The 24,033-nt window shown below is 44.6% G+C and overlaps 1 protein-coding gene across 7 annotated transcripts in view; it reads right to left on the bottom strand.

The window, feature by feature from the left end:
* The window catches only part of jph2 (junctophilin 2), a 184,639-nt gene that overhangs the window by 109,333 nt on the left and 51,273 nt on the right, over positions 1–24,033 (bottom strand). For all 7 annotated transcript variants that reach the window (XM_038803221.1, XM_038803222.1, XM_038803220.1 and 4 more), the window contains one exon: positions 22,042–22,852. In XM_038803221.1, coding sequence (XP_038659149.1) covers positions 22,042–22,852 — 811 coding nt within the window. The remainder of the gene's footprint in view (positions 1–22,041; positions 22,853–24,033) is intronic.

Raw genomic sequence — 24,033 nt, 5'->3', positions numbered from 1 at the left:
CCGGGGGGCAGGGAATCTCCCAATTCATGGTGTCTCGGGGGCGGGGTGGCGGAAATCACTATTCATGGGATCCCTGGGAAGAGGGGGCTGGTAGAAGACGGATGGACTGGTAGTGCACTGTGGGCAGAGGGACGGCCCTCGAATGGACTCTGAGGGCAGCTACCCTAAGGAGTTACCCACTTGGACCACCGCGAGGTCCACCACACCGGAGCCACATTGGCAGAGACCACAAGTAATAATAATAATCTTTATTATTGTCGCAAGTAGGCTTACATTAACACTGCAATGAAGTTACTGTGAAAAGCCCCTAGTCGCCACATTCCGGCGCCTATTCGGGTACACAGAGGGAGAATTCAGAATCTCCAATTTACCTAACGGCACATCTTTCTGGACCTGTGGGACGAAACCGGACCACCCACAGGAAACCCATGCAGACACAGGGCCAACATGCAGACTCTGCATCGTGCCACATGATACCCGGTCCCAGGGACCGGAGAACACAGAGGGCCACGCATAGGGTGTCATAAGTGGATAGAAATGGGTCATTAAGTGGACCCCAATACCGTTGTCCACCGATGGAGAATCCACCCCAATATCTGTAATCTTAATAGCAAGAGGTATCCCTTAATGATCTTGCCTCTGCAAAGTTACCCTTAACAGATTTCTGCCTGTTATGAATTCTGTTGAAATTGGTCGGAATGGGCGGGTTGGGGTTGTTGGCTATTTATTGAGTTATGCTGTGTTCCCCTGTTTGTTATTTGTTGGTTTTATTTTTTATCTTAGTTGTGGGTTTATTTGATGTTTATTTATAAATGCCTTAATAAAAATATTTTTGGGCAGGACAGTGGCACAGTGGTTAGCATTGCTGCCTCACGGCGCCGAGGTCCCAGGTTAGATACATTGAGCTCTGGGTCACTGTCCATGTTGAGTTTGCACATTCTCCCCGTGTTTGTGTGGGTTTCGCCCCCATAACCCAAAAGATGTACAGGGTAGGTGATTGACCACGCTAAATGCCCCTTAATTGGAAAAAATGAATTGGGTACACTAGTTTTTTTTAAAAAATAAATGAATAAAAATACTTTAAAAAAGATATTGGCTGGAATTATCTGGCTGTCGGGATTCCCTTTTCCTGCTGGCAGTGCATTCCGACCCATGGGTGTGTTTTCAATGGGAAAACCCACTGACAAGCGGCGGGAAGAGAGAATCCCACCATCAGCGAACGGTGCACCACCGAGAAACATGCAGCTGGGGGACCAGAGAACCCGGCCCATTGTATTTCATGTGGCACCTTTAAAAGTAGCGGAGAGAATATAGACTGGAAAGGGTAGCTGGAACCAAAGGTGAAAACACATGTGCTCAAATATAATGAGCATCGGTGGATTTCTATTAATAAAATTGTAATGCTGGCTAGTACGTTTTCTTGTGATCATACATTGACCACATCTCCAACCATGAATAATCATAAAGGATTGACCTCTGTGCAATTGAGTTTATTTTTCTAACATATAGCATGGAACAGCTACATTTTAATTTAAAAAATAATTACATATGATCACTTTGCAAATTTTTCAAATATTGGTAACTTTACACGTGTTCATAAATAAATGTGCTCACTTAGGTCAGCAAGTAAGTGATATGTCCCGATGGGACAATTAGCAGATCTTGAACTCGAAGTAGTCTGTTGCCCAACAGTTTTGCTACCTTTTCTGGATGTATCTTTGGGTAAAGGAAATGCTATTCCCAAATCTGAATACGGCAAAACTGAAACCACTCAACTTTCAAGGAAAAAATCAAATACACATAAAATGCCTGCATTCCCTCAAATGAAATCACTGCAAAACTACTGTCGTGCCGAAGGAGGTAAATAAATTACAAAACCTAACTTAGCCGCAACAAATTAACAAATGAACAAATACATCGAGAATCAGTCTATTATGGATGAGCTTGTGGCAAAAATAAAAATGTTAAACTTGGGGCCTGACTTAAGAGATTGTTCACAATCACATCTGGGGTTGAATTCTCCCATGGCCCTGCCGATAGGTTCAATGGCAGGCGAGGGGAAGAATTTGGCGGGAGTGCAAAAATTGCTTACATACTGGTGTGAGTTTCATGCAGCATCTTCCGCTAGTGCCTGCGCATGACAGATCGGGAAACTGACTGGAGGCTCGCATGAAACTGATTTGCATCCCACTAATGGGATGCAGATGAAGGCCTGACCAGAATCTTCCACCCATGTCTGATTCTGCATGATGCCAGCTGGAAAACATACCGGTGCATAATCGTCTGGAACAACGTGGATCGCAGATGTCAGCACACCTCAAGAATGCCTGGGGCTGCCTCTGGAGTTCAGAATGGAAGCTGCTGGCAACCCCGGACCCTGGAACATCACAGCAGTGGGCAGGAGGAGCACCAAAGGTGGATCTTCCACATTCAGTGTAATCAAGGTCTATCTTCCAGCCTTAGAGTGTTCCTTGAGATCCATCTTCTATTTCAGGAAATCTATCTTTCAGCTTCAGAGTGTTTCCAGAAATCCATCTTCATTTTCAGGAGGTCCATTTTCTTTCTTCAATAATTTGTCAGTGATGTTGGTTGCCTTTGCAATATGGTGGCAGATACAATGGCAGACTATGTGCCAGCAAAGTGTTTCCACGTGTCACCTTCAAACAGAGATTGTGAAAGCATGGCTGCCAGTTCTAAAGTTTGGCCGAGAATTCATCCCCAGCTCCCCTCAGGTAACCGGGCTTATGGATACTCCTTCTCCAGCCTTATCTCCCTGAATCGACCAAGATATTTGACATACCATGCAGCAGGATTTCCAAGGACTGAAGGTGAGCCCTCACTGAGAAAACTTCCCTATTGTCTTACAGGATTCCTTTCTCCTCTTAATCACCAATAAGCATCAATGCAGCACGGTAGCATTGTGGATAGCACAATCGCTTCACAGCTCCAGGGTCCCAAGTTCGATTCCGGCTTGGGTCACTGTCTGTGCGGAGTCTGCACATCCTCCCCGTGTGTGCGTGGGTTTCCTCCGGGTGCTCCGGTTTCCTCCCACAGTCCAAAGATGTGCAGGTTAGGTGGATTGGCCATGATAAATTGCCCTTAGTGTCCAAAATTGCCCTTAGTGTTGGGTGGGGTTACTGGGTTGTGGGGATAGGGTGGAGTTGTTGACCTTGGGTAGGGTGCTCTTTCCAAGAGCCGGTGCAGACTCGATGGGCTGAATGGCCTCCTTCTGCACTGTAAATTCTATGATAGCATCTGTGCCAAAGAGCCGAGATCGTCATCCATAATTTTACTCATAATGGCAGCCATCATTTTGATGCCAACAGCATCGCCAAAGAATGGGCCTGCTCACAAACAAAACCACTACTGTGAACTGGGCCCCACCCTGGCCGTCTCTGACCATCTCACTCAAACAAGAATTTTTTTGACTTAACTCAGCTCCTCATGTAGCCAGGATCTTCTAAGAACATGGCACAGATTAAACATATTAGTATCACATAATTATGGGTTGCACATCAGGATACAAAAAGGGATTTTAAGATGAATAGCACCAGAGCTTGTGAAAATGCAGCTATTCCCTTGCTTACATCACATGACCCACATGCAAATTAATTTTACTAAGAGGTCTATCAGTGTCCCGTTCCTACGTCAATTGGAATATTGAGACAGCAACACAGTCACCATGGTAGGAGCTCAGGGCCGGAAGTTCAGGGCAGCAGAAGGTTGGTGTCATGATGGTTTAAGCAAGGGACCCTCATCCATTAAGCCTGTCAAAACATAGCTGTTGCTGTTGTGTCCATTGGACGATGATGTCCAGGCAGCTGTGGCCATTTGAAAGCAAATTAAAAACTTTGCTGGCCTTCTCCTTTGCTGTCTCCATTTTGACATCAGCAACTCCGCCTCAGCCAGTGGAGCTGTAAGTGCTGGAAGTCTTCCAATTGGTTCTCCAGCATTGGGAGCTTGAGCACAACCCTGGGTTTCATGGTGAATCTACTCGCCAACCTTTAATTAACTCCCCATTTCCAAATAGTCGTGGGCATGTCTGTAATGCATCCTGCGTAGTAGCTATCCGGAACTATCCCACATGTGAGGTTCCCAATCCCAGAGTGAAAATTCAGCACGATAGGTCAGACTTTGCCGTAACAGGGAAAATAATGGCATCTGCCGTTAGCTACATTGCTTCTTGTATTTTTGGATTCTTTTGGAGGCAAGTTTCTGAAAGTGTGAGTTAATAATATCACAGCAGGGGGAGGGGGGGGGGGGGGGGGGGGGGGGGGTAATTTGGTAAGAGGCCCAAAAATCGATTTTACCTTGGCGTGAAATGACAACCGGATCTTCCCATGTTGTCCAGCATGGAGGATCAGGAATCGCATTGGAGGCCGGAAAACACCAATTTGCATCCTGCTAATGGAATGGCAGTAGAAAAACACACTGTTCCAGACATACTATAGTTGAACTTACCTGAAGAAGAATGTCTTGAGCTGCCTTCAAAGTTCAGGATGGAGGTCAGCAGGAACCTGGTACACCGCAGCAGTGGGTAGAGGGAGCATCTATCAGGTGGATCGTCGTCCAGCTTCAGTGTCATCGAAGAAGTCCATCTTCCAGCCTCAGAGTGTTCCTGGAGGTTCATCTTATTTCTTCAGGAGGTCCATCTTCTTGGTGCATCGGTGATGTCCGGCACTTTTTAAACATGGCACCCTGGTAAGATGGCAGGAAGCATGCCATCAAGCTTGCCCTGTCACGGAAGATGGTGTAAAACCCCCAAAAGTATAATTAATTGTGCCAGGGATGGAAAAGGGTGTGGTTTCCCATCGGCCTCCACAGAGGGAAACACTCCTATCCCAGCTCCGCCATGGGACTTAGTCCCGGATGAGAGAGTTCTGCTTTATACATCTCTTTTACCAATCAGATTAAAGAGTTATGAAACAAAGAGTGCAAGAAATGTGAAGGATTTGTAAATTAAAGTCAGTGAATTCAATGTTAAATCAGGTGTAGAAAGAGAAATAGGGAATGAAGTATGGGGTTATGAGAGGGTGTGAAAAAGAAATAAGCTCACAAAAACTGGATTGAGAGCACAGCATCAAGTTTGATTTAGAAATCAAAACTGACAAATCAGTAGGAAGGCACAGTGCGTTGGTACAATGATATAGTTATGTAAGATCTGCTGGAAAAAGGAAGGTTGAAAAGGGAGGCCATACGTTTAGGTTGTGTATTGTAATTCTATGTAGTTCTTGAAACATTGCCTTTTAATGTTGAGCTCCTGAAATATACTAAACAATGACAAACATATTTTCCTCATAGCGCCCGACTTGAGAGACTTACGATGCTCAAAACGCCTCACCAGATTTAACAGTCTTACGAGAAGTCGCGGTCTGGATCTCGCCCTCACTGAGCGTGATCCATATCAACATATTTAAATGAGCCATTCGGCTCATTTAAATATGTGTTGGTGGGATTCTCCGAGTGCCCAGGAGCAAACGGCCGTGTCTGGGAGACCTTGTCAGGATCCCTTTTAGTGCTGGTTCCCACTAATGTGGACCAGTTGTAATGGCACCTGAGGTGTCTCCCAGGCCATTGGGGATGCCTGGATTGTTGGGACAGGGCAGGGTAGCGCTGGCACTTCGTCTGGCACCAGGGTACCGTGACACTGCTAGCCTGGCACTGCCAGGGTGCCATGGGTAGAACTTCCAGGTTGGCAGAGGCACTGCCAGGGTGTCAGTGCCAGGGTGCCCAAGTTGGCATTGTCAAGGATTGGGCCCGGGGGGGAGGGGGGTGGAGGGAGGCCAGACAAAATGGTGCCCCAATCTGCAAAGAGCCAAGCTCGCCAGCAAGATATTACTCAAAGTGCAACCTCGACTGAGAGAAACTCGGCGCTGCAATTCATGAGAAACACCCCACTAAACGCACCCAAAATCGGACATAGTTTTTTTTCCAATTAAATCCCACTCCCTCATCTTTCACTCGTTATACGGTTTTGTGGAGGACATAGCTTGCTTTTTGATCCACAAATTAAGAACAAGAAGTCAGGCATAAACCAGAAGACTTTGTTATTCCTAAAAACATTTAGAAACATTCATAGTTAAACATGATGATGGAATTTTTCACTCTGTGCTTAGAGTGCTAGCTGAGGTGACAAAACCACCGTGGTGCTCTCCAGCTGCAGAGCCGAGTTTTCTCTCCAGATATCTTTCTGCGAGCGCCGGGAAACATGCAGCTAAATGCGTTTGCTCTGGGACTTTGTTCGCTTTTAGCTGCATCATGCCCAAAATGTTTCTTTGTGTGGAATCAAATGGCTTTTTAAATAACATCAGAACATCATTAGATAAATTCTTGGCAAATTTTTGAATCTAAATTTTATATTTTTCCATCAAAACAGTTTTGAAACTTTTCTTTTAACATACACTGCTCAGTCTCCATCTATGGTATGAAATGTCCCCACAATTCTGCATAAGTTACCTGGATAAGTATACAATCAGAGCTTATTCAGCAATAAAGGGGCGAGGTTATGAGGGAAAACAGGAACTTTGACTGCTGAAACGATTAAGCTAAACCTACTTCCAGACTTCTCTGACTGCACTCAAGGATGCTTTGAAATATTTCTGGAAATGGCTAAATCCTGGCCTGTGTCACCATGTCTGATTAAATTAGTGGTAGTGATGTGGATAAGGACATCTACCAACATCAACTAATCCTAATTTTCACATATTAGTAATAGTCTTGATGTTCACAATGGATGCTCAGGCTGCATAGGTCAAGGTCCACTCAGAAAATGGAATGGGTGGGCCTCCAGGGGCAAATCAGTCTGACTTGTCACTGAAGGTCTCTAGGTTTGTCCAGTTAATGCCTTTTTTATGCCTAAAACAAGGCAGCAGTGAAACAAAAAATGATTTTATATTTCTTTATAATGCAAACATTGTACAAATGCAAATGCAATGTTATCAGTTACATAAAAGACAACATGGATTTAATTTAAAAAACAATGTCACTGTGTTAATTTTAACAAATGTGGAACTCTTTTTAATAATGGGCAAAATCTCAAACTGATCAATAAAACTAATTGTTTGATTTTGTCTCTAGCTTTTGAATGTTTTACAGCTTGAAGTGCTCACCAGTCTGACCACTACAGCTACAAAGAGGAGATGCCTCTGTGTGGATCTAAGTACTAATCGGGAATAGGAGCAGACGTCGGCTATCAGCTGTTGCATTCTCTTTCAGCAATGATAAACTAGCTTGTACATTACCTTATTTAGTAAGGGCTCTCTGCTGACTCGGGGAAACATGTGCGTCATTTTCACCCTGCTTGACTGGCCCAAAGAGACTCTCAGTTCCAGCTGTATATACTATATGAGCACTGGGCATTCAATAGTAATCAGAGAATTAAATGGGCAGACGAAACAGTGGTTTGAAAGGGCTGGCGAAAGTACTGTAGAATATATTACTTACGTTGGTTAAACTTTGCCCTAGCTTAAGCTTTTATTTTAAAATGACTTATTTTCTTTTTCTAGAGTTTGATTAAAAATAAGTCACATTAGGAAAATACATCTTTAAAAATATGCTAAACGGACTGGGCATCTAATCAAACCCACAGTTTAAAGCTCATTTGGAAACAGATGTAGGCAATGATAATATTGTTTCAAAGAATAAATAAGTTTGATAACTGAAATAATCTCTGCAGTTCACATTCTATTTTTAAAAACATAAAATAAAAGAGATCCATGCTTAAACGGTGCACATAATGTCTTGTAAGAACATTAGATTCTCTTGGAATCTTAAAATTTACCAGGCTGGTTCTGATTTGTCACAGGGAGTAAATGCTGCACTTAGTCTGTTTCTTGTCTTTATTTGGTCCTATCCCTCATGATCTTTTAATAAAACATTTGCAGAGTGCACTGCATTACAAACATGGACAGCTTTAGTACTACTTGAATAGTCTGAATTTCCCTAAATCTAGTCCTGTCTACTAATTCACACTCCTCTGGCCAAACTACAATATATAATCTCAGTTATTCATCTGAGAAGCCAAATCACAAGCAGTTGCTTTCTATACAAGCTTGTTTATATCCAATCTGATTTTTTTCTCTTTTTTTTTCCTCCTACAGGTTTCAAATTAAAGTCACAGCGTTAATACCAAGCATTCATCAGCAATGAGCAGTTATCAATCAGCATATGAAAACTATACTTCTTGTCAGTTCTATACAGTTTCTCTGGTACAAGAAACTTCCTGGACATGAGAATAGAGGGAACTTACTCGTATTTGAAGGTATTCATTAATTTTATGGCTAGTCATGTTGAACATGACTAGCCATTGAACCATTAACAGTTTTACCAACTGTGTTTGGTGGGCTGATGACAGTTTCAAGCTCTTCCCTATTAATTTCTTTTTGAAAAGGAAATAAATCTGTGAAAGTTCAATATGTTCTTCCAGAACAGCAAGATACATTTAAATAGTTATCATACATACAAGCTTTTTTTAGTAATGAACTGTAATTCATCATTTAATATACATTCAGTATCAAAATTATCAATTACTCTGTGAGGAGAATATTACATATCAACATCCCACTGACATCTGCCTAACCATTTTACTTACACGAAGGAAATTGTCATATTGAGTTGCCAGCAGATCATACAGAAAGTAGTTATCGCAAAGCAATTAAGCAGAGTATTTAAATAGGGAAACAGCACAGCAGCTTGTATTACATTTGTGTCACAATTTGATCTGCAAACTAATAAGCAAGAAACGTTGATTACAGTAGTAAAGAATGATAAAATGTCTTAGTCCTCACTTATAGCAGTCTGACCCATCCCAGAGCAGATAAGAAAATCAAGGAAATGTAATTTCTCAATACAGAGTGGGGGTACGTAAGCATTTGGAAAATATACGTAGATTTGCTCACAATATTTGCAAGACATGGGGCAAATTTTCATGCAGGTTTGGTGACCAGTGCACCTTTGCACCTCTGAAATGCACACCTGACCCATGTGTGACTTTCCCCATGACTTCTGACTTTTCACACAGGTGCTGGGTTTGCAGTGCATTTTCTGAGCCATGATGGAGTGCATGAGATAGGCCGGTTATAAGGCCTGCCTCAGTTCTCCAACAAATCAGCAACATTGTTTTAAAGTCCCCTAAACCTCAACTCCAACCAACCCCACATGCCCCTAATGCCCCTCAGATCACCCTTGCCACTCCATGCCCCATCAACTTCCATCCATTTCATGCCACCACATGTACATTGGGATAGCCCATGCCACCTCCCAAGCGCTTCATGTACCCTCCATAGTCACTCACCCAGTATCCACAATGTACAATCCTTAGGAGCCATGGAATAGCAATGAGAATTATTTTTAAATTATTGCAAATAAATTAAACCTCCAACAATTTAATAAAATCCTGAATTCAAACACACTGCCATTAATACTGAAAAAAAGACTCGCGCATCAGAACCCACTGGAGGAGAAGCATAAAATTCTGGCCCAATACGTGATCCCGCCACTCTTTCAAACTACTATCTGACTCCCAAAATCCCTTTCCTTTCCAAAGTTCAAAGTTGAATGAGTAGCCACCTCCCAAAACCCATCTTTCCTCGGAGTCCAAGTTTTGAATCCCTGCAATCAGATTTCCACCCTGACTACTGTACTGAAAAAGCTCTTATTAAAGTCATAAATTAAATCCTAAAAAACTGTGACAAAGGTAAATTTACTCTACTCCGCCTTCTCAATGTTTCTGCAGTCTTTGACACAGTTAATCACAGCATCCTCCTCTGATGTCTCCCCGATGTTCATTCAGCTGGGTCGGAGTGCCCTCATCTAGCTCTGTGCTTATCTGTGTAAGCATAACCACAGAGTCATTTGAAATGGCTTTGCTACTTGCTCCTTCACCATTACCTCTGATGGCTCCCAAGGATCACATTTTGGCCCCTTCCTATTTCTAATCTAATTGCTGCCCCTTGTTGACATATCTGAAAACACGACACACAGGTCTACCTCACCAACATATTTCTTGATTTCCCTGCTGCTGCTGCTGCTAAATTATTTAACTGCGTATCTCACATGCAGTACTGGTTAGCCAGAAATTTCTTCCAATTAAAAATTGCGAAGACTGAAATAATGTTTTTGGATCCCACTCCAAATTCTGTTCCCTAGCTACCAGCTCCATGCCTCTCCCCGGCAACAGTCTGAAATTAAGATAGATCACTAGGTTTGACTATTCCAATACACACCTGACTGGTCTCCCAAATTCTACCTTATTTAAACCATCCAAAACTCTGTTACAACAAGTCCCATTCCTCTATCATTCCTCTGCTCACTGATCTACAGTGGCTGTGGTCAAGCAATGTCTTGATTTTAAAATGCTTATCCTTGTTGTCAAATCCCTCTATGACTGAGCTCTCCTCCCTATCTCTATAATTTCCCCCAGCCCTACCTGATATCTGCGTCCCTCTAATTATAATCTCTTATTTTAATCAATCAAACATTGTTAGCCATGGTTTCCATTGCTTAGGTCCCATGCTCTAGAAACCCCAGCTTACATCTCTCTGCCTCTCTTCCTCACTTTTCTCTTTTAATACACTCCTTAAAACCTACCTTTTGACAAACCTTTTGGTCAATTAAACTAATACAGTTAACTCCTTTTGTGACTTGGTTTCATATTTTGTTTCACTCCTGTGAAGTACCTTGGGGATTTTTATTACATGTAAAGTACTATATAAATGTAAGTTATTGTTGCACAGATGCCTAATTGTTCTATGATGGGCTGGATTCTCGTGTAAAGATGAGAAATGCAAGACGGGCTCTTGTGTGTCATCCAAAATGTGAACCCGCCTCCAAACAATATTCCTGCCTTTTTTCTGTCTCTGAGCGATGTGGGCTGGGAGGTTCAGGTTTTGCAAGCCATGAATTGTGGAAGGAGTGCAGGAGTTGAGTGGGTGTGGACATGGGGTTATTAGAAGGCCCTCCTCAATTGTTGGGGACTGCAACCTAGTTTCCAAAGTTGTTCTAATGCCTCCTAATCCTGACCCTTCACTGCCACCCAGCCCATCCCCTCTACACCATGTCATCCTATGATCCCCCTATACTCCCACATACTCCCCATATTCCTTCTTCCACCCAAAGCTCCTCATACTCTAATGCCTCCTCCATGTCCATGTAATGGTCAGCTTACCTCTTCAGAGAAAAACCCAATACAGATTTACTGCAGTTAATACACATCTACATTACAATACAGCATACCATATGACTTGTCAAGACATTTAACATTTACCTGTCAGGATGCCAACTCCTCAACCAGGCTTCCCCCCAGTAGTCATTAACTCTTCAATGAGGTGGGTTTTTAGGGATGGCAAAACCTTCACCAGAACACAATGAAGAGGTGCGTGTGAGATCACAACCCAAGTCCTTCCTACTCACAAATGTCCCCATTAAAAATAATGCAGAGTCGGGAAGGCACAGCAAATTCAAGTTTCCAGCAAAAAACACTTGTGCATTCCTAAACCCATCCCTGCATCCATGAGGACAAGTAAATACAGCCCGATGTCTTTTGTTTCTACTCGCAGTACCTCAAATTAAAATATTCAGAATAATTAGGAAAAATCTGTCATTCATGTTTTCTCCCCACCAATGTTAGCCAAGGTATCTTATGTGGTAACCTTGGATTGTATCCAACAAACCCTCCAATCCCACAAGCCCCACTTCAAAATGCAACAAAGCCCTGGTAACATATCTTCTAGACTTATGGTGCCAATTCCCTCAGCACGGCAGTAGAGTAGAATTCCTACTGACGTCCAAAACCTTGATCTTGAAGAAACTACTTTTTTTTTAAATATGCACTATTACATTTTTTTAAGGAATACTGAAGTTATCAAAGCTTCATCAGAAATTTAATCTCCGGGTTCTAGATTGCAACATTTGAAATGCATACTTTGTGCACTTCTCAAAACAACAGTGGTGCCTAGCTATGCCGTAATCCACAAAAAACAATCCGATCATTGATTTTCAACATTAAAACAGCATAGACACACTGATGTCATTTTTGGCCAATGTAGCACTGATGTCATTGTAAGAGCCCAGAAATGTGAATTTCTAAAAATTATCAGCTTGGCTCCACTTACTCTTTTATGTTGGATGAATCTTGATAAATTAAAATTATTTCCTCAAATGCCAAATTGATGAATACGGTTGAAGTAAACTTGAAATGACAGTTTTTAAAAGAATACATGCAGGGTGTGATCCAGCGGCCATGCTGCGCCAGAAAAGCAGCTCGTAGTGGTGCAGCGAGGTTGATAAAAGCCGGGAGACCCCGCTCCCGGTATCTACCTGGATTGCCACGTCTCGTGGGATCCAACGCAATCTTGCAAGGCGTTGCGGTGTAAATCCAGCCCATTGCGGGTCGGATCACTTTTTGGCAAATCTGCATATTAGAGCGAGACAATTAGTCTCACTCTAATGTGCAGATTCCCGAGGCACCTAAGGATTCATCCCTTTGCCTCAGAAACTCGCAGGAGCGCTACTCAGCACTGGTCGCCACAAACGGGGCCAGATGGAACGGCATTCGTGGGGGTCTCCCAGGGGTTTGGATGCCCCCAGCTGCATGCCCTTTGGGCAGGGTGGTGCCCAGCACTGCTGGTGCCACCTGGGCACCCTGGCACTGCCAGCGTGGTGAGTAGAGCTCCCCAGTGTACAAAACAGGGCTATGTGTGGTCTCAGCCACGCATTACCCACTGAGGCTCCTTATACAACGCGAGTCGTGTTATATAGCCACATGTTTCTCGCACTGTGAGCAGCGGGAAACACATGGCTAAACGTACTCGCTTTGGGACTTTGTTCCCATTTTGTTGAATTGAGCCTATTGTATTCAATTTTCCTGCAGCTTAATTTTTACATTTAGAGGTTAAATGTGGCATTTCAAAGTGTTGCTCGATTTCCAGGTGACACAGCAGGAGGAGTATGAGTAGGAGCCTGTGTCAAAGAGAATGTGCAATACAGATTTTCCACTTCATACATAAATTTTGTAACAATAGAAAAATTGCAACACCGGCTAAAAACAGTAAAACCCAATTTTAAAATGTGCTCCATGGCGCAAATAAATAACTTGAATTCGGACAGATGAAATTAAGCAGAGGGCACTTTGAATCTTCAAATCAGCTTCTACAACGTGAAGGGAAATTTTAACTCCCCAGCAGAAAGCCAGTGGGACATAATTTCAATGTTCCACCAGCCAGCTGCTTGTCCAAAATGGACGTCCGGGGACAGTTGGTTAGATGGGCTTGTCAAATTTCGGGCCTCCCGAAGGCCACCGGGCTGGCAGTCAGGCAAGTTGAGAGGAATGAAGAGGGGTGTTCGATGGTTTAGAAGCAGCCCAAAAGCTCTTCATTGGGCAGGGGGAAGCACTCTTAACTTTTCATGAACCCAAGAAGATAAGTTTTAAACATAACCTGACAAGTCATCCACTTGGTATGTGCCAAGTTTTACTGAGCAGATCATTTGTTCAATGGCAGTTAAAATTGCATAGGTCTCAATGGTGCCATTGAATCCTGATTTATGTTTAACCAAGGGAGTTGGTTAAGTGACCACTGGGCGAGAAAGAATGATAAATCCACCTACTTGGATTTTGAGTCTCACTCCACCTTGTGCTAACTGGCTGGAGGGAATAAAAATTCCTCTTATGGAATTAGTGACAACAAAACAAGCCATGGCAGATGGGAAGGACTATATAAGCTTGCCCAGCTCATATTTTTCAAGAAAATAAGCTCTGATTTTTTTTCATCTTAAGTCTTTCAAGAGTGATCTGTTGTGACTAGTAACCAAGGAAACCGCTGACTAATTCAGTGCAGCCATCTATCCAAACAGTTATGTTTTTCTTGTTGTAAATTAATGAACAATTCCCACAGACACATCATTCCATGCTCTTGCCAATATCATCTCTAAGTGTCAGTGGATAAAAGCCCTTGTCTTATTTTGGTTATTGGAAGCACCTAAGTGGTTTTTACAAACAAAACAGGGTAGCTGTTGCAAAATGATAAGATGAATCTCACATAACTCCATTAATCACTGCAAGAAGCATGAAGACAACATTTTCAATTTCCAAATAAACTGTACTCAAGTACTACCCCATAGCTTTCCTGGTAGAACTCCCTCGACCAGAGAGTGATATTTAGAATATTTTGGTGTTCCTTGATGTATGGTTTCAAGATTCTCAGCATAGTTAACAGAGGGGCTGTCACAGAAAGTAAACAATGGATGGAAAGAAACTGCAGAGCTGCCCCAGTGTTATTATGGTGGTCATGCTTTGAAGTCTGCAGCTAAGAATACGCTCTCCTGCTGTTAAAGAAAATGGCAAAACGACACAGAGGGACTGAAAAGGAAGAAAAGCAAGATACATTTTTAATTGATGCCAGACTTATTAAATATTTTATTTCAGAGCATCTATTTTCCAACTACTCTGATAACTCTCTATCACTGTACTTCTTCATACTGAAGTAAAAATATGGACATATATTGCCTTAAGGTAGCACACACTTACTGCTGTGTACGATAAAAAAAAATATGCAATTATATTGCTTTTGACTTAAAGACCAATTCGGAACGTTGTTAAAATTTGGACTTGTCAATTTTCTACCAATTCATCATTGCTGAAAATTTTTTGCCTTTTGTTGAAAAAAGAATCTTTCTGTATGTGTGCAAAAATATCATAAAATATTGATTTAATGTACCAGTTTACATATCTGAATACAAGTAATGTCTTTGGTTGCCCAACCATATAAGAGGACTCTTATATAGAAATCTTTTGTCTGTAAACGGGTTGAAAATATTGTTCTGTGTTGCTTTCTAACATCAAAATAGTGACGGTGGCCCAAACTTTTCAATGCATGTCACTCACACGGTAAATAGGAGTCCAAACATCAAATATTGTATCTATGTGCCATTCAATAACCATATTTAAAAAATCTTTATCTTAAACATGCACTCATGACTGTTAAATGTTTTTATGCACAATACTGAGAAGATATCACTTATGAGGGTCAATAAATTGTGTTTGAAAACAATAGTAATTTGTACAGGTTTAAAAGTAAGATCACATGTATAAGCATTGAATATACATAATAAAACCAGACAGTCTAGGTCTACAACTGATTGTTTCATCCCATGCGTGTTAGCTGGGATACCCTCCAATCTTCAGTGAAATATATCTTCACAATCTGAGAGAGGAGGAAGTTAACATCTTGACCACCCAAAATCAAGAACCCCTAGCCACCACCAATGGCTGGAGACACCTGAGCAATAAGGTTTAGAGCAGATAACTATGAGACAGCGCTTGCCCAGACCTTGAGACTAAAAATTGCAATAAACCAGGGGATGGATTCTCCGATTTTCAGGCTATGTCCTGACGCCGGCAAGGGAATGGTGTCATTTCACGACCAAACATTCAGCGCAAAATGGCTACCGATCCTCCATTTGGTGGGGGGGCTAGCAGGCAGGCAGTTTCGAGCACCCAGCTCTTCTAGCTGCCGATATGGCCAGAGAATTGCTGGGTCCGTGGCCGCACATGCGCACGCCGGCGACCTGAAACGGCCGCACCGTGGAACATGGTGCCTGTCATGCACGGACCTGGCCTGCCACATAGTGACCCCCCCTTTGGCCAGGCTCACCACCTCCAGACCATCCCGCACCAAAGCCCCCCACACCCCGCCCATGGATCAGCTCTCCCCTGACTGTGGTGGCGCTGGACTGAGTCCGCAGCCGACATGCCGGGTTCCCGACAAGTAATAGCATGAGAAACCCACGCCATCGGGAACTCAGCCGATCGGGGGCTGAGCATCAGGGGAGGGCATCGGGCAATGTCCTAAGGCTGTCAATACGGCAAGGGGGCGGAGCATTGAAAAAGCAGCGCCGCCCTGGATTTCGGCGCAAACCATTGATTCTCCAGCTGATCTCCAAACGCGATTTTGGCGTCAGCAACCAGAGAATCCCGCCCTAGTTTTCTTTGTAGCTAGCAGTAATCTGAAATAAAGGCATTATGCCCTTTGAATTTAAACATTAAGGAAAATTATAATCTTTACAAATGTCTGGGGAATCTGTAATTGTTTTTAAGGTTTGAAAAGGACTTTTAAAAGTTTGCCTCAATTGTAAAGGAATCAATTGTAATTTTCTTAGATTGTAAGAAATACTGGTTCAAAGACAACCCTCGACCTGGAAGCAGTGCGAACAGGAAGGAAATCAAGTTACAGATGCCATGAGGTTAGAGACAGATGGGGTGACTTTGTGCCTGTATTCATGGTCAGCAGGAACAGCAATGCAGGCTCAGAATTACGTGAAAATTGGGAAACAAGGGGCGGGATTCCCTGATCCTGAGACTAAGTGTTGACGCCGTCGTAAATGCCGTCACGTTTTACGACAGCGTCAACAGGCCCCCAGGAGCAGCGATCCTGTGCCGTACAGGGGACCAGCATGGCACTGGGGCGCATCACGCAGCTCCAGCTGCCGGTACTGGCGTCAGACGGGCGCAGCGGCTCTGCGCGCGCACGCTGCGGCCAGCGCGAATTCGCGCATGCGCGCTGCGACCGGCGCGAACTCACGCATGCATGCTAGTTGCCTTCTCCGCCCCAGCCCCGACGCAACATGGCGTAGAGCTACAGGGGCCCGCCATGATGTAAAAGAGACCCCCACCAAGAGAAGCCGGCCCACCGATCGGTAGGCCCCGATCACGGGCCAGGCCACGGTGGAGGCCCCCCCAGGGTTGGCCCCCCCTCCCCCCCCACCAAGCCGCCCCCCCGTAGGATGGACGGCGAGGTCCCGCCGGGCAGGACTACATGTGAACGGCGCCGGCGGGGCTCGGCCTATCTTGGCGGCCACTCGGCCCATCCGCCTGGAGAATCGCCGGGGGGGGCGCTCGATTCTCCGGTCACCGAAGAATCGGCGGACCGGCGTTGCATGAATCGCACCCTGAACACCACAGCAGAGAGGCTTAGAATTTCCAAATGGGCCTGCCAGATTTGGTGTCCTTCCACCTGTAGAATGTTCCCAGAGATCCATTTTCATTTTCAGGAGGCCCACCTTCTGTTTTCAATAGTGGGTCAGTGACGTTGGGCACCTTCTCAATCGATCAGATAGAATGGCAGACTACATCCCATCAGGCCTGGCCTGCCATTGAATACTGTTAACACCCAGGTGCATAATTAATTAGGTCAGGACCAGATGATTTGGTGACTTTTCCCACTGGTTCCACAGGCAAGATTCAGTGGACTTGAGGTAAAGTATGCTGATTGGCACATTTAGCAGGGTGAGAAAGACCCCGCTATTTAAATGTGCTTTGCCCTTCTTTTGGCCACAGGGAGATTCTCGCGCATCACCCCCCTCGACCTGGCAAGGCTCCTCCCAGGGCCCAGTCCCTGGCAGTGCCAACCTGGAACCCAGGACACCCTGGCAGTGTTAGCCGAGCATCGTGGAAGTGCCCAACACCATGGCAGTGAAACCTGGGAACTTTGCAATGCCATGGCGGCGTGGCCAGGGTGCCCAGGTGGTACTGCCAAGGTGTCCAGATGACAAGGGAAGTGCCAGGGTGCCACCCTGCCCTGTCTCCGATCATCCAGGGGTCTCCAATGGCCTGAAAGACTCCCCACATTCCATTATGCTTGGTCCATGTTTGTGTGGGCCAGTATTAAACAGCGCCCTGATGCTTCTCCAGGCAAGGCCGTTGAGTACTGGGCACCAGGTGAGTCCAGCAAATGTATATTTAAGTATGCTAATCTGAATCACACGCAGTGAGGGTGAGATTTAGATTGTGACGCTTCGCGAGATTTAACGGTCTCATCCCGACACCAAGTTGGGTGTAACGAGACCTCTGAATTGCATCCCTCTGGCCCCAACGAGACTTATTCCTCAGATGGGAAAATTCTGTCCCTTGTTGGCAAATTTTTCATTTTGGGTTTGTTTGGTTAATTTGGTTGATGGTTCCCCCACATCGATGGCAACAAAGATAATGCCAAGAACAAGTACACAAACCCACCAAAGAGATAGGGAAGTGTGGGGAGAGGATTGATGCACTACTTAGCTTTGGTTTTTAAGTTTCCATTGAATATTTACTTCCATAAGCACATTCATAAACTTTGCGATGAACAGCATTTTAATAGAACATACTTTTTTCACTTTTTGAACATTTTCCATAAATAAATAATCATTGATGTATTTAACATTGTTTTACTGATAAAGCTGAAAATTGCAGCAAAAATAAGCAGGTTTGGTACTTGTGTCCAAACCTCCATTTGTAATTATTCTGATTTAAAATAGCTGAAATTTACTAAAAGAAATCTGTTCTGCTATTATTCGAATTGTGCTATGATGTCTTTTAAGTTCACCTAAAAGAGCAGACATGACCAGCTGGGGCGGCACAGTGGTTAGTACTATTGCCTCACATCTCCAGGGTCCCAGATTCAAATCTGGCATCGGGTGACTGCCTGTGTGGAGTTTGCACTTTCTCCCCGTGTCTGCATGGGTTTCCTCCGGATACTCCGGTTACTCCCAAAGTCCAAAGATATGCAGGTTAGGTGGATTGGCTATGCTAAATGTCCATAGTGTCCAAAAGGTTAGGTAGGGTCACTGGGTTACAGGGATAGGGTGGAGGCATGGGCGTATATAGGGTGCTCTTTCCAGGGGCCTGTGCAGACGCAATGGCCCCCTTCTGCACTGTACATTCTATGATTCTATGTCAAGTCTCATTCAAAAGATGGATTGAAAAGAAGATCTACTTCAGACCATAAACTTTCAACAAAGCATGTATATTGGGGTATTGGTGGTATATTACCAACAATTTCTCCACCAGGATTGGTATTGGGAGACATTGAAAATTTATGGCATGGACGGAGGCCAACATGCTTCTCTGCTAACTAAAGTTTGTTTTGCCTATTTTCTCACTCTTTTCTCCTTTTCTAGAGACACTTAAATAGGGTTGTGTGTTAATGGATAAAAAATGTTTCAACAAGTGCATTAAGGACTGTCATACTTATGTACTCCAAACTGCATTAACTCTGGTAGTTTTATGAAAAACAGTAATGTATCAATGTAAATGTGACTCTCTCCACCCCATCTTATATCTGTAACCCCATGACCATTCCCGGGCACTAAGGGTTACTTTTAAATGGTCGATCTACCTAACTCACAAATCTTTGGACTGTGGGAGGAAACTAGAGTACCCGGAGGAAACCCACGCAGACACAGGGGGCAGGATTCTCCCCTAACCAGCAGGGAGGGCCGTACCAGCGCCGAGGAGGGGCGTGAACCACGCAGGTGTCGGGTCACCCAGAAGGTGCGGAATCGTCCGCACCTTCAGGGGCTAGGCTGGCACCAGCGGGTTTGGTGCCGCGCCAACCGGCGCCAAAGGGCCTCCGCCAACCGGCGCATGCGTGGGAGTGCCAGCATGTACTGGCATCATCCCAGTGCATGCACAGGGGGGTTCTTCTCCGCGCCGGCCATGGCGGACTGTAACAGCGGCTGGTGCGGAGGGAAAGAGTGCCCCCACGGCACAGGCCCGCCTGCAGATCGGTGGGCCCCGATCGCGGGCCAGGCCACTGTGGGGGCACCGCCGGGACCAGATCCCCCCGCGCTCCCCCGAGGACTCCGCAGGCCGCCTGCAGAGCCAGGTCCCACCAGTCTGGACCTGGTTTGATTTATGCCGGAGGGACCGGCCGTACCCCCCCCCCCCCCCCCCCCCCCCCCAACCTAAAAACCGGTGCCGGAAAATCAGGCAGCCGGATTCGGGGCGGGATTAACGCCGCCCCCCAGCAATTTTCCGGCCCGGTGGGGGTTGGAGAATCCCGCCCAGGGAGTGTGTACAAATTGTGCACAGTCACCCAAGGAGTCAGTTACCCAAGGCCGGAACTGAACCCAGGTTCATGGTGCTGTGAGGCAGCAATGCTAACCACTGTGCCACCTTGCCTCACACCCTTAATCAAGCATCATATCAACTCCCTACTCCACTGCACTAAAGTGAGACAAACTCAAGAATGTAGTCACTTAAACCTTTAAATTTGCACTGAGTGCTGTATAACCTTAGCCTGGGAACAATTAGCTTTACTTGAAAATGCCCCAGTGTTCTATCGGAGATCCTGGGAACATTATAAGCTTGCTCCTCAAAGGTATAATAAAAGTGTCAGGTAAAATAGTGATGGTAAAATGTCAGTTTAGTTATTCTAACTTTTCACTTTGAATTTGTTGTGGATAAATTTCCACGGTATAATTTTTGACTTTTATTCTGCCGAAGGTACTCTGTATTTTATCGTGAGGTTTATCGTGAGGAAGTGAGATTAGTCTGGTTAACACTTGCTATGATTTTCCTTCCTTCACATTTGGCAAAAGTTTAGCTTCCATTTTGTGCCTCTGCTTGACAACAGTGAGAAGGAAATGTAAGGAAATGAAAAACCTCATCAAAACTTTCTTTTGCACATCATGTTGATGCTCCAACGTGTTGGTTTAAATATACTAATTTGGCAACCTTATTGACTGAATAATGTGGTGTAATGTAATGTCATGGTGTCAAATAAACCAGATAGAAGAGGAAGAAAAGCAAGAGATACTTATCAACACGAGATTCGGAAGATGTGAATGATGGTATGGAGAGCATTGAAAAGCTGAAAAAAAGCGATTGATAAATGGAAGACACACAAGGGTGGAACAACAAAACAACAGATCATAATATTTATGAGAGAAAGCAGTGCCTCAGAGATGTGGAAGTGACAAAGACAGCCAAAAATGAAAAATGGTATCTAAAAGGGAAATGGATGTCGTAAAAGGGATGCACAAATTAGTTTAGTAAGAGAAAAGACAAATAACTGAGATGCATCAAAGAAAGAAACAAGTTGATGAAAACAGACACAATTTAGCAATTTCAATAAAGGTGGAAAAATAAATAGGAGAGGCACAGAATACACAGGGGAGAAACAGAAAGGTGAAAAATACATATTCAGTGGACAGGGCAGGAAGTGCAAGCAGCTCGGAAGGGAGGCAGCATTAGAGGTGGCCAGGCATATGACAATGATAAAAATGCCACTTAAGAAGAAAGTTGACAGAGATCCAATTCAATCCTGGAGAGATAAACCAAAATAAATAGCTACACCAGAAAAGAAAATGGGTGGATGACAGGAATATCAATCATATTACAGAGAAGCAAGACAAAGAGATAAGACATAGCAGCGAGAAAGATGTGCAAAACATTACCCAGGGAGACCACCCGGTTACCAACAATGCAAAGAAGAGGACAGAAACAGAAGGAATGAACTGAATGAAATTCCGACTTGTATCAGTGATTTAAGAGGTGCAGAATTTAGCAAGAAGGTGTGAAGTGGTAGAGGTAGTCAAATAAGAAACACTGGAAATAGTTTAACCTAACCTGTCTCCTCTCCAAAAATGTCTCATCCTATTCTCACTCCATTCCCACCAGACATCACTTTAACAACTGGACCTTTTGCTTTAGGTGGCTGCCGAATCGTTAACAGATGCCAACTGGGGTCCTGTTAATTCATTAGAATCCCAATGTCATTTTAAATGCTGCCTGAAGTGGGTACCTGCTGCCACATTTAAACAAATGTTTGGGAAGAACTCTGTTTAGTCGGTTTGCCTGGACTTCCTGTCTCCACAAGTAACATTTGGGCTCTGCAACCCTAAGCACCCACACTTTGTACGCATGATATAATGCTAAACCTACCAAGGCCTATCTGAGCACTGACAATCCAAATGATACTGGTTAAAAATAACTTCACTGGTGAATTTCTGACTACTTATCATTCCCAAACGTTGGTACACCATAGCTGACCTGGAACATGTCACTTATTTCAGTAGCATTCTGCAGCATTACTGCTTGACTATTACTAATGTCAATGGTTGGAAATCCAATTATCCCTCACCAAAATTGGAACCTTGGCAATCGAGAGCAGAAATTGATCTTGGGCAGTGGCACAAAATGGGTGGTTTCTTACTAAATTCAATATCGCTCACTTTTCACCACCGTTCCAAGATGAATTTCTAAACCGCAGATGTTTCAGACTTGCTTACCTGGACAAGGCGATCTCTGACTTCTGCCGGGCAATAGCCGCTGCCCTCTGTGCCCCTTCCATGCTCCTTTCCACCTTCTCCCTCAGCTTGTTGGTCCTCAGGGGTATCAGGTGCTTCTTCTTGCCCTTCACCAGCACATTGTTCTTGTATTTTCCCTCTTCCTTATGGCCATCCGGGAAGGTGGTGCAGCCATAGCCATGCCTCACATTGTCGTGCCACTCGCCCTCGTACTTGAGGCCACTTGACCTCTCGCTGACACCGTATCCCGAGCGCTTGTCGTTCTTCCATTCGCCCATGTAACTCTCAGTAGTGGTGGCATCGATGTCAGACTCAATAGGTGGGAAGTCGTCACCGCTTTCACCCAGGCTGACAGTGGAGTTGGCATCACTGGCAGCTGAGCTGAGACCGGCATCACTCCTGAGGAAGCTGAGCTTACTCTTTTGGCTGGACAGCGAGCTCCTGGACTCGCTCTTTCTCAGCTTACCCAGCAGTGAGCCGCGCCTGAACAGACCCTTCTTCTTCGGCTTTTGCTCAGCATCACCAGCACTGTGAAGGCTCAGGGCAAAGCCACCACGGCTCGGCCCGATGGTTGAGGCAGAGGCTGATGCGACGGCAGCAGAGGGGGTGGCCAAGGCCAGCGAGTCAGCCGGCGGCTCAAGTTGCAGTACGGTCCCATTACTGTGCTCGCTGCGAAGGGAGGTTAGCGAGGTCCGCAGTGGTGAGCGGATCAGGGTGGCCATCCCATAGGGAACACTCTGGCGCACTCCATATCCATGGCGCATCCCACCTGTAAACTGGCCCTGGTATGTACCTAGAAATGCAACCAGAACACAAATACTCGTTAATTGTTAGCCACAACAATTTTCCCCATACGAGTGAAAATCACCTGAATAGATAACTCATGGCTGAGGGTGATGTCCCTCATTGCTGGCTATGAATCCTTGCTTACTTAACACTTCAGAAGTGATTCACTATCTATGGAATAAGACACCCTCGGAGCTATATAAGTACAAGATTTTTCTTAAGCCCAATAGCATAAAGGGACCTTTTAAAGTAAAGACATCCTTCAGAATTCAGAATCTTTAATAGACCACACTTCAAGACACAGTTCTCCGTGTAGGATATGGAAGTAATGCAAAAGGTGCACAACAAAGATTTACATGGTGAAACTGAATTGAACGGTTATAGCTATCAGGAAAAACTGAATGGCCTGGACACTCTGATCTCCAGAAAAGAGACAGCTGACTTAATAGAAGTATTTGAAATTAAAAGGGCTTGATGTCAATGTAGAGATAATGGGCAGGATTTTATGATTTTTTTTTGTCAAAGCATTGTCTCGAGTGGGAAAAGCAGAGAGCAGCCCACCAGCAACCTTGCCAGCTTTACCCACCACCTTTTTAACCACTTTAAAAAAAAAGGAGGGGGACCCACAACACCATGCTGGATAAGCCTGTCCAATGAGCAACCTCGGTCCTGACAGATTGGAGTGCCCTTTTCAAAAGTCACCCATTCTAGAAAAAATTAAAACAAAGGATTCCCCGTCCTCTCACGTTCTCCCCCCCCCCGCTCACCCAACGAACCTCCCCTAACCCCAAACCAATGGAAGCCACCCCCAGCACAGCCAGAGCACAGGTATAACTCTCTCTCCTCTCCCCGGGAGCTGCATTGCCGTCAGGTCCCCATTTGTCAAACGCTATTGTAAACCCCATTGATGTGACATCAGGCTGGCAGGGTGGAGGGGCATCCTTATTGGCACGAGGGGGGGGGGGGGGGGTGGAATAATACAATGGGGAATCCCATTAATGATTTTTAAATGTATGGTAATTGGTAATGATGTTTTCGATCTTTAATGGCAGGAGCCCCATTACATCATTGGCAGGAGGAGGAGACAAGGAAACGGTAAATCTCACCCACGTAAAAGCAATTTGGGGACTACCATTGGATTCTCCACCCCACTGGCATTCCTGCCACCGAAAACGAGGGTGAAGAATA

Source organism: Scyliorhinus canicula, chromosome 7 (genome assembly GCF_902713615.1).
Source record: "Scyliorhinus canicula chromosome 7, sScyCan1.1, whole genome shotgun sequence".
Classification (NCBI taxonomy): Eukaryota; Metazoa; Chordata; class Chondrichthyes; order Carcharhiniformes; family Scyliorhinidae; genus Scyliorhinus; species Scyliorhinus canicula.
Note: the sequence above shows the minus strand (reverse complement) of the source record. Positions and strands in the feature narration are given on the sequence as shown.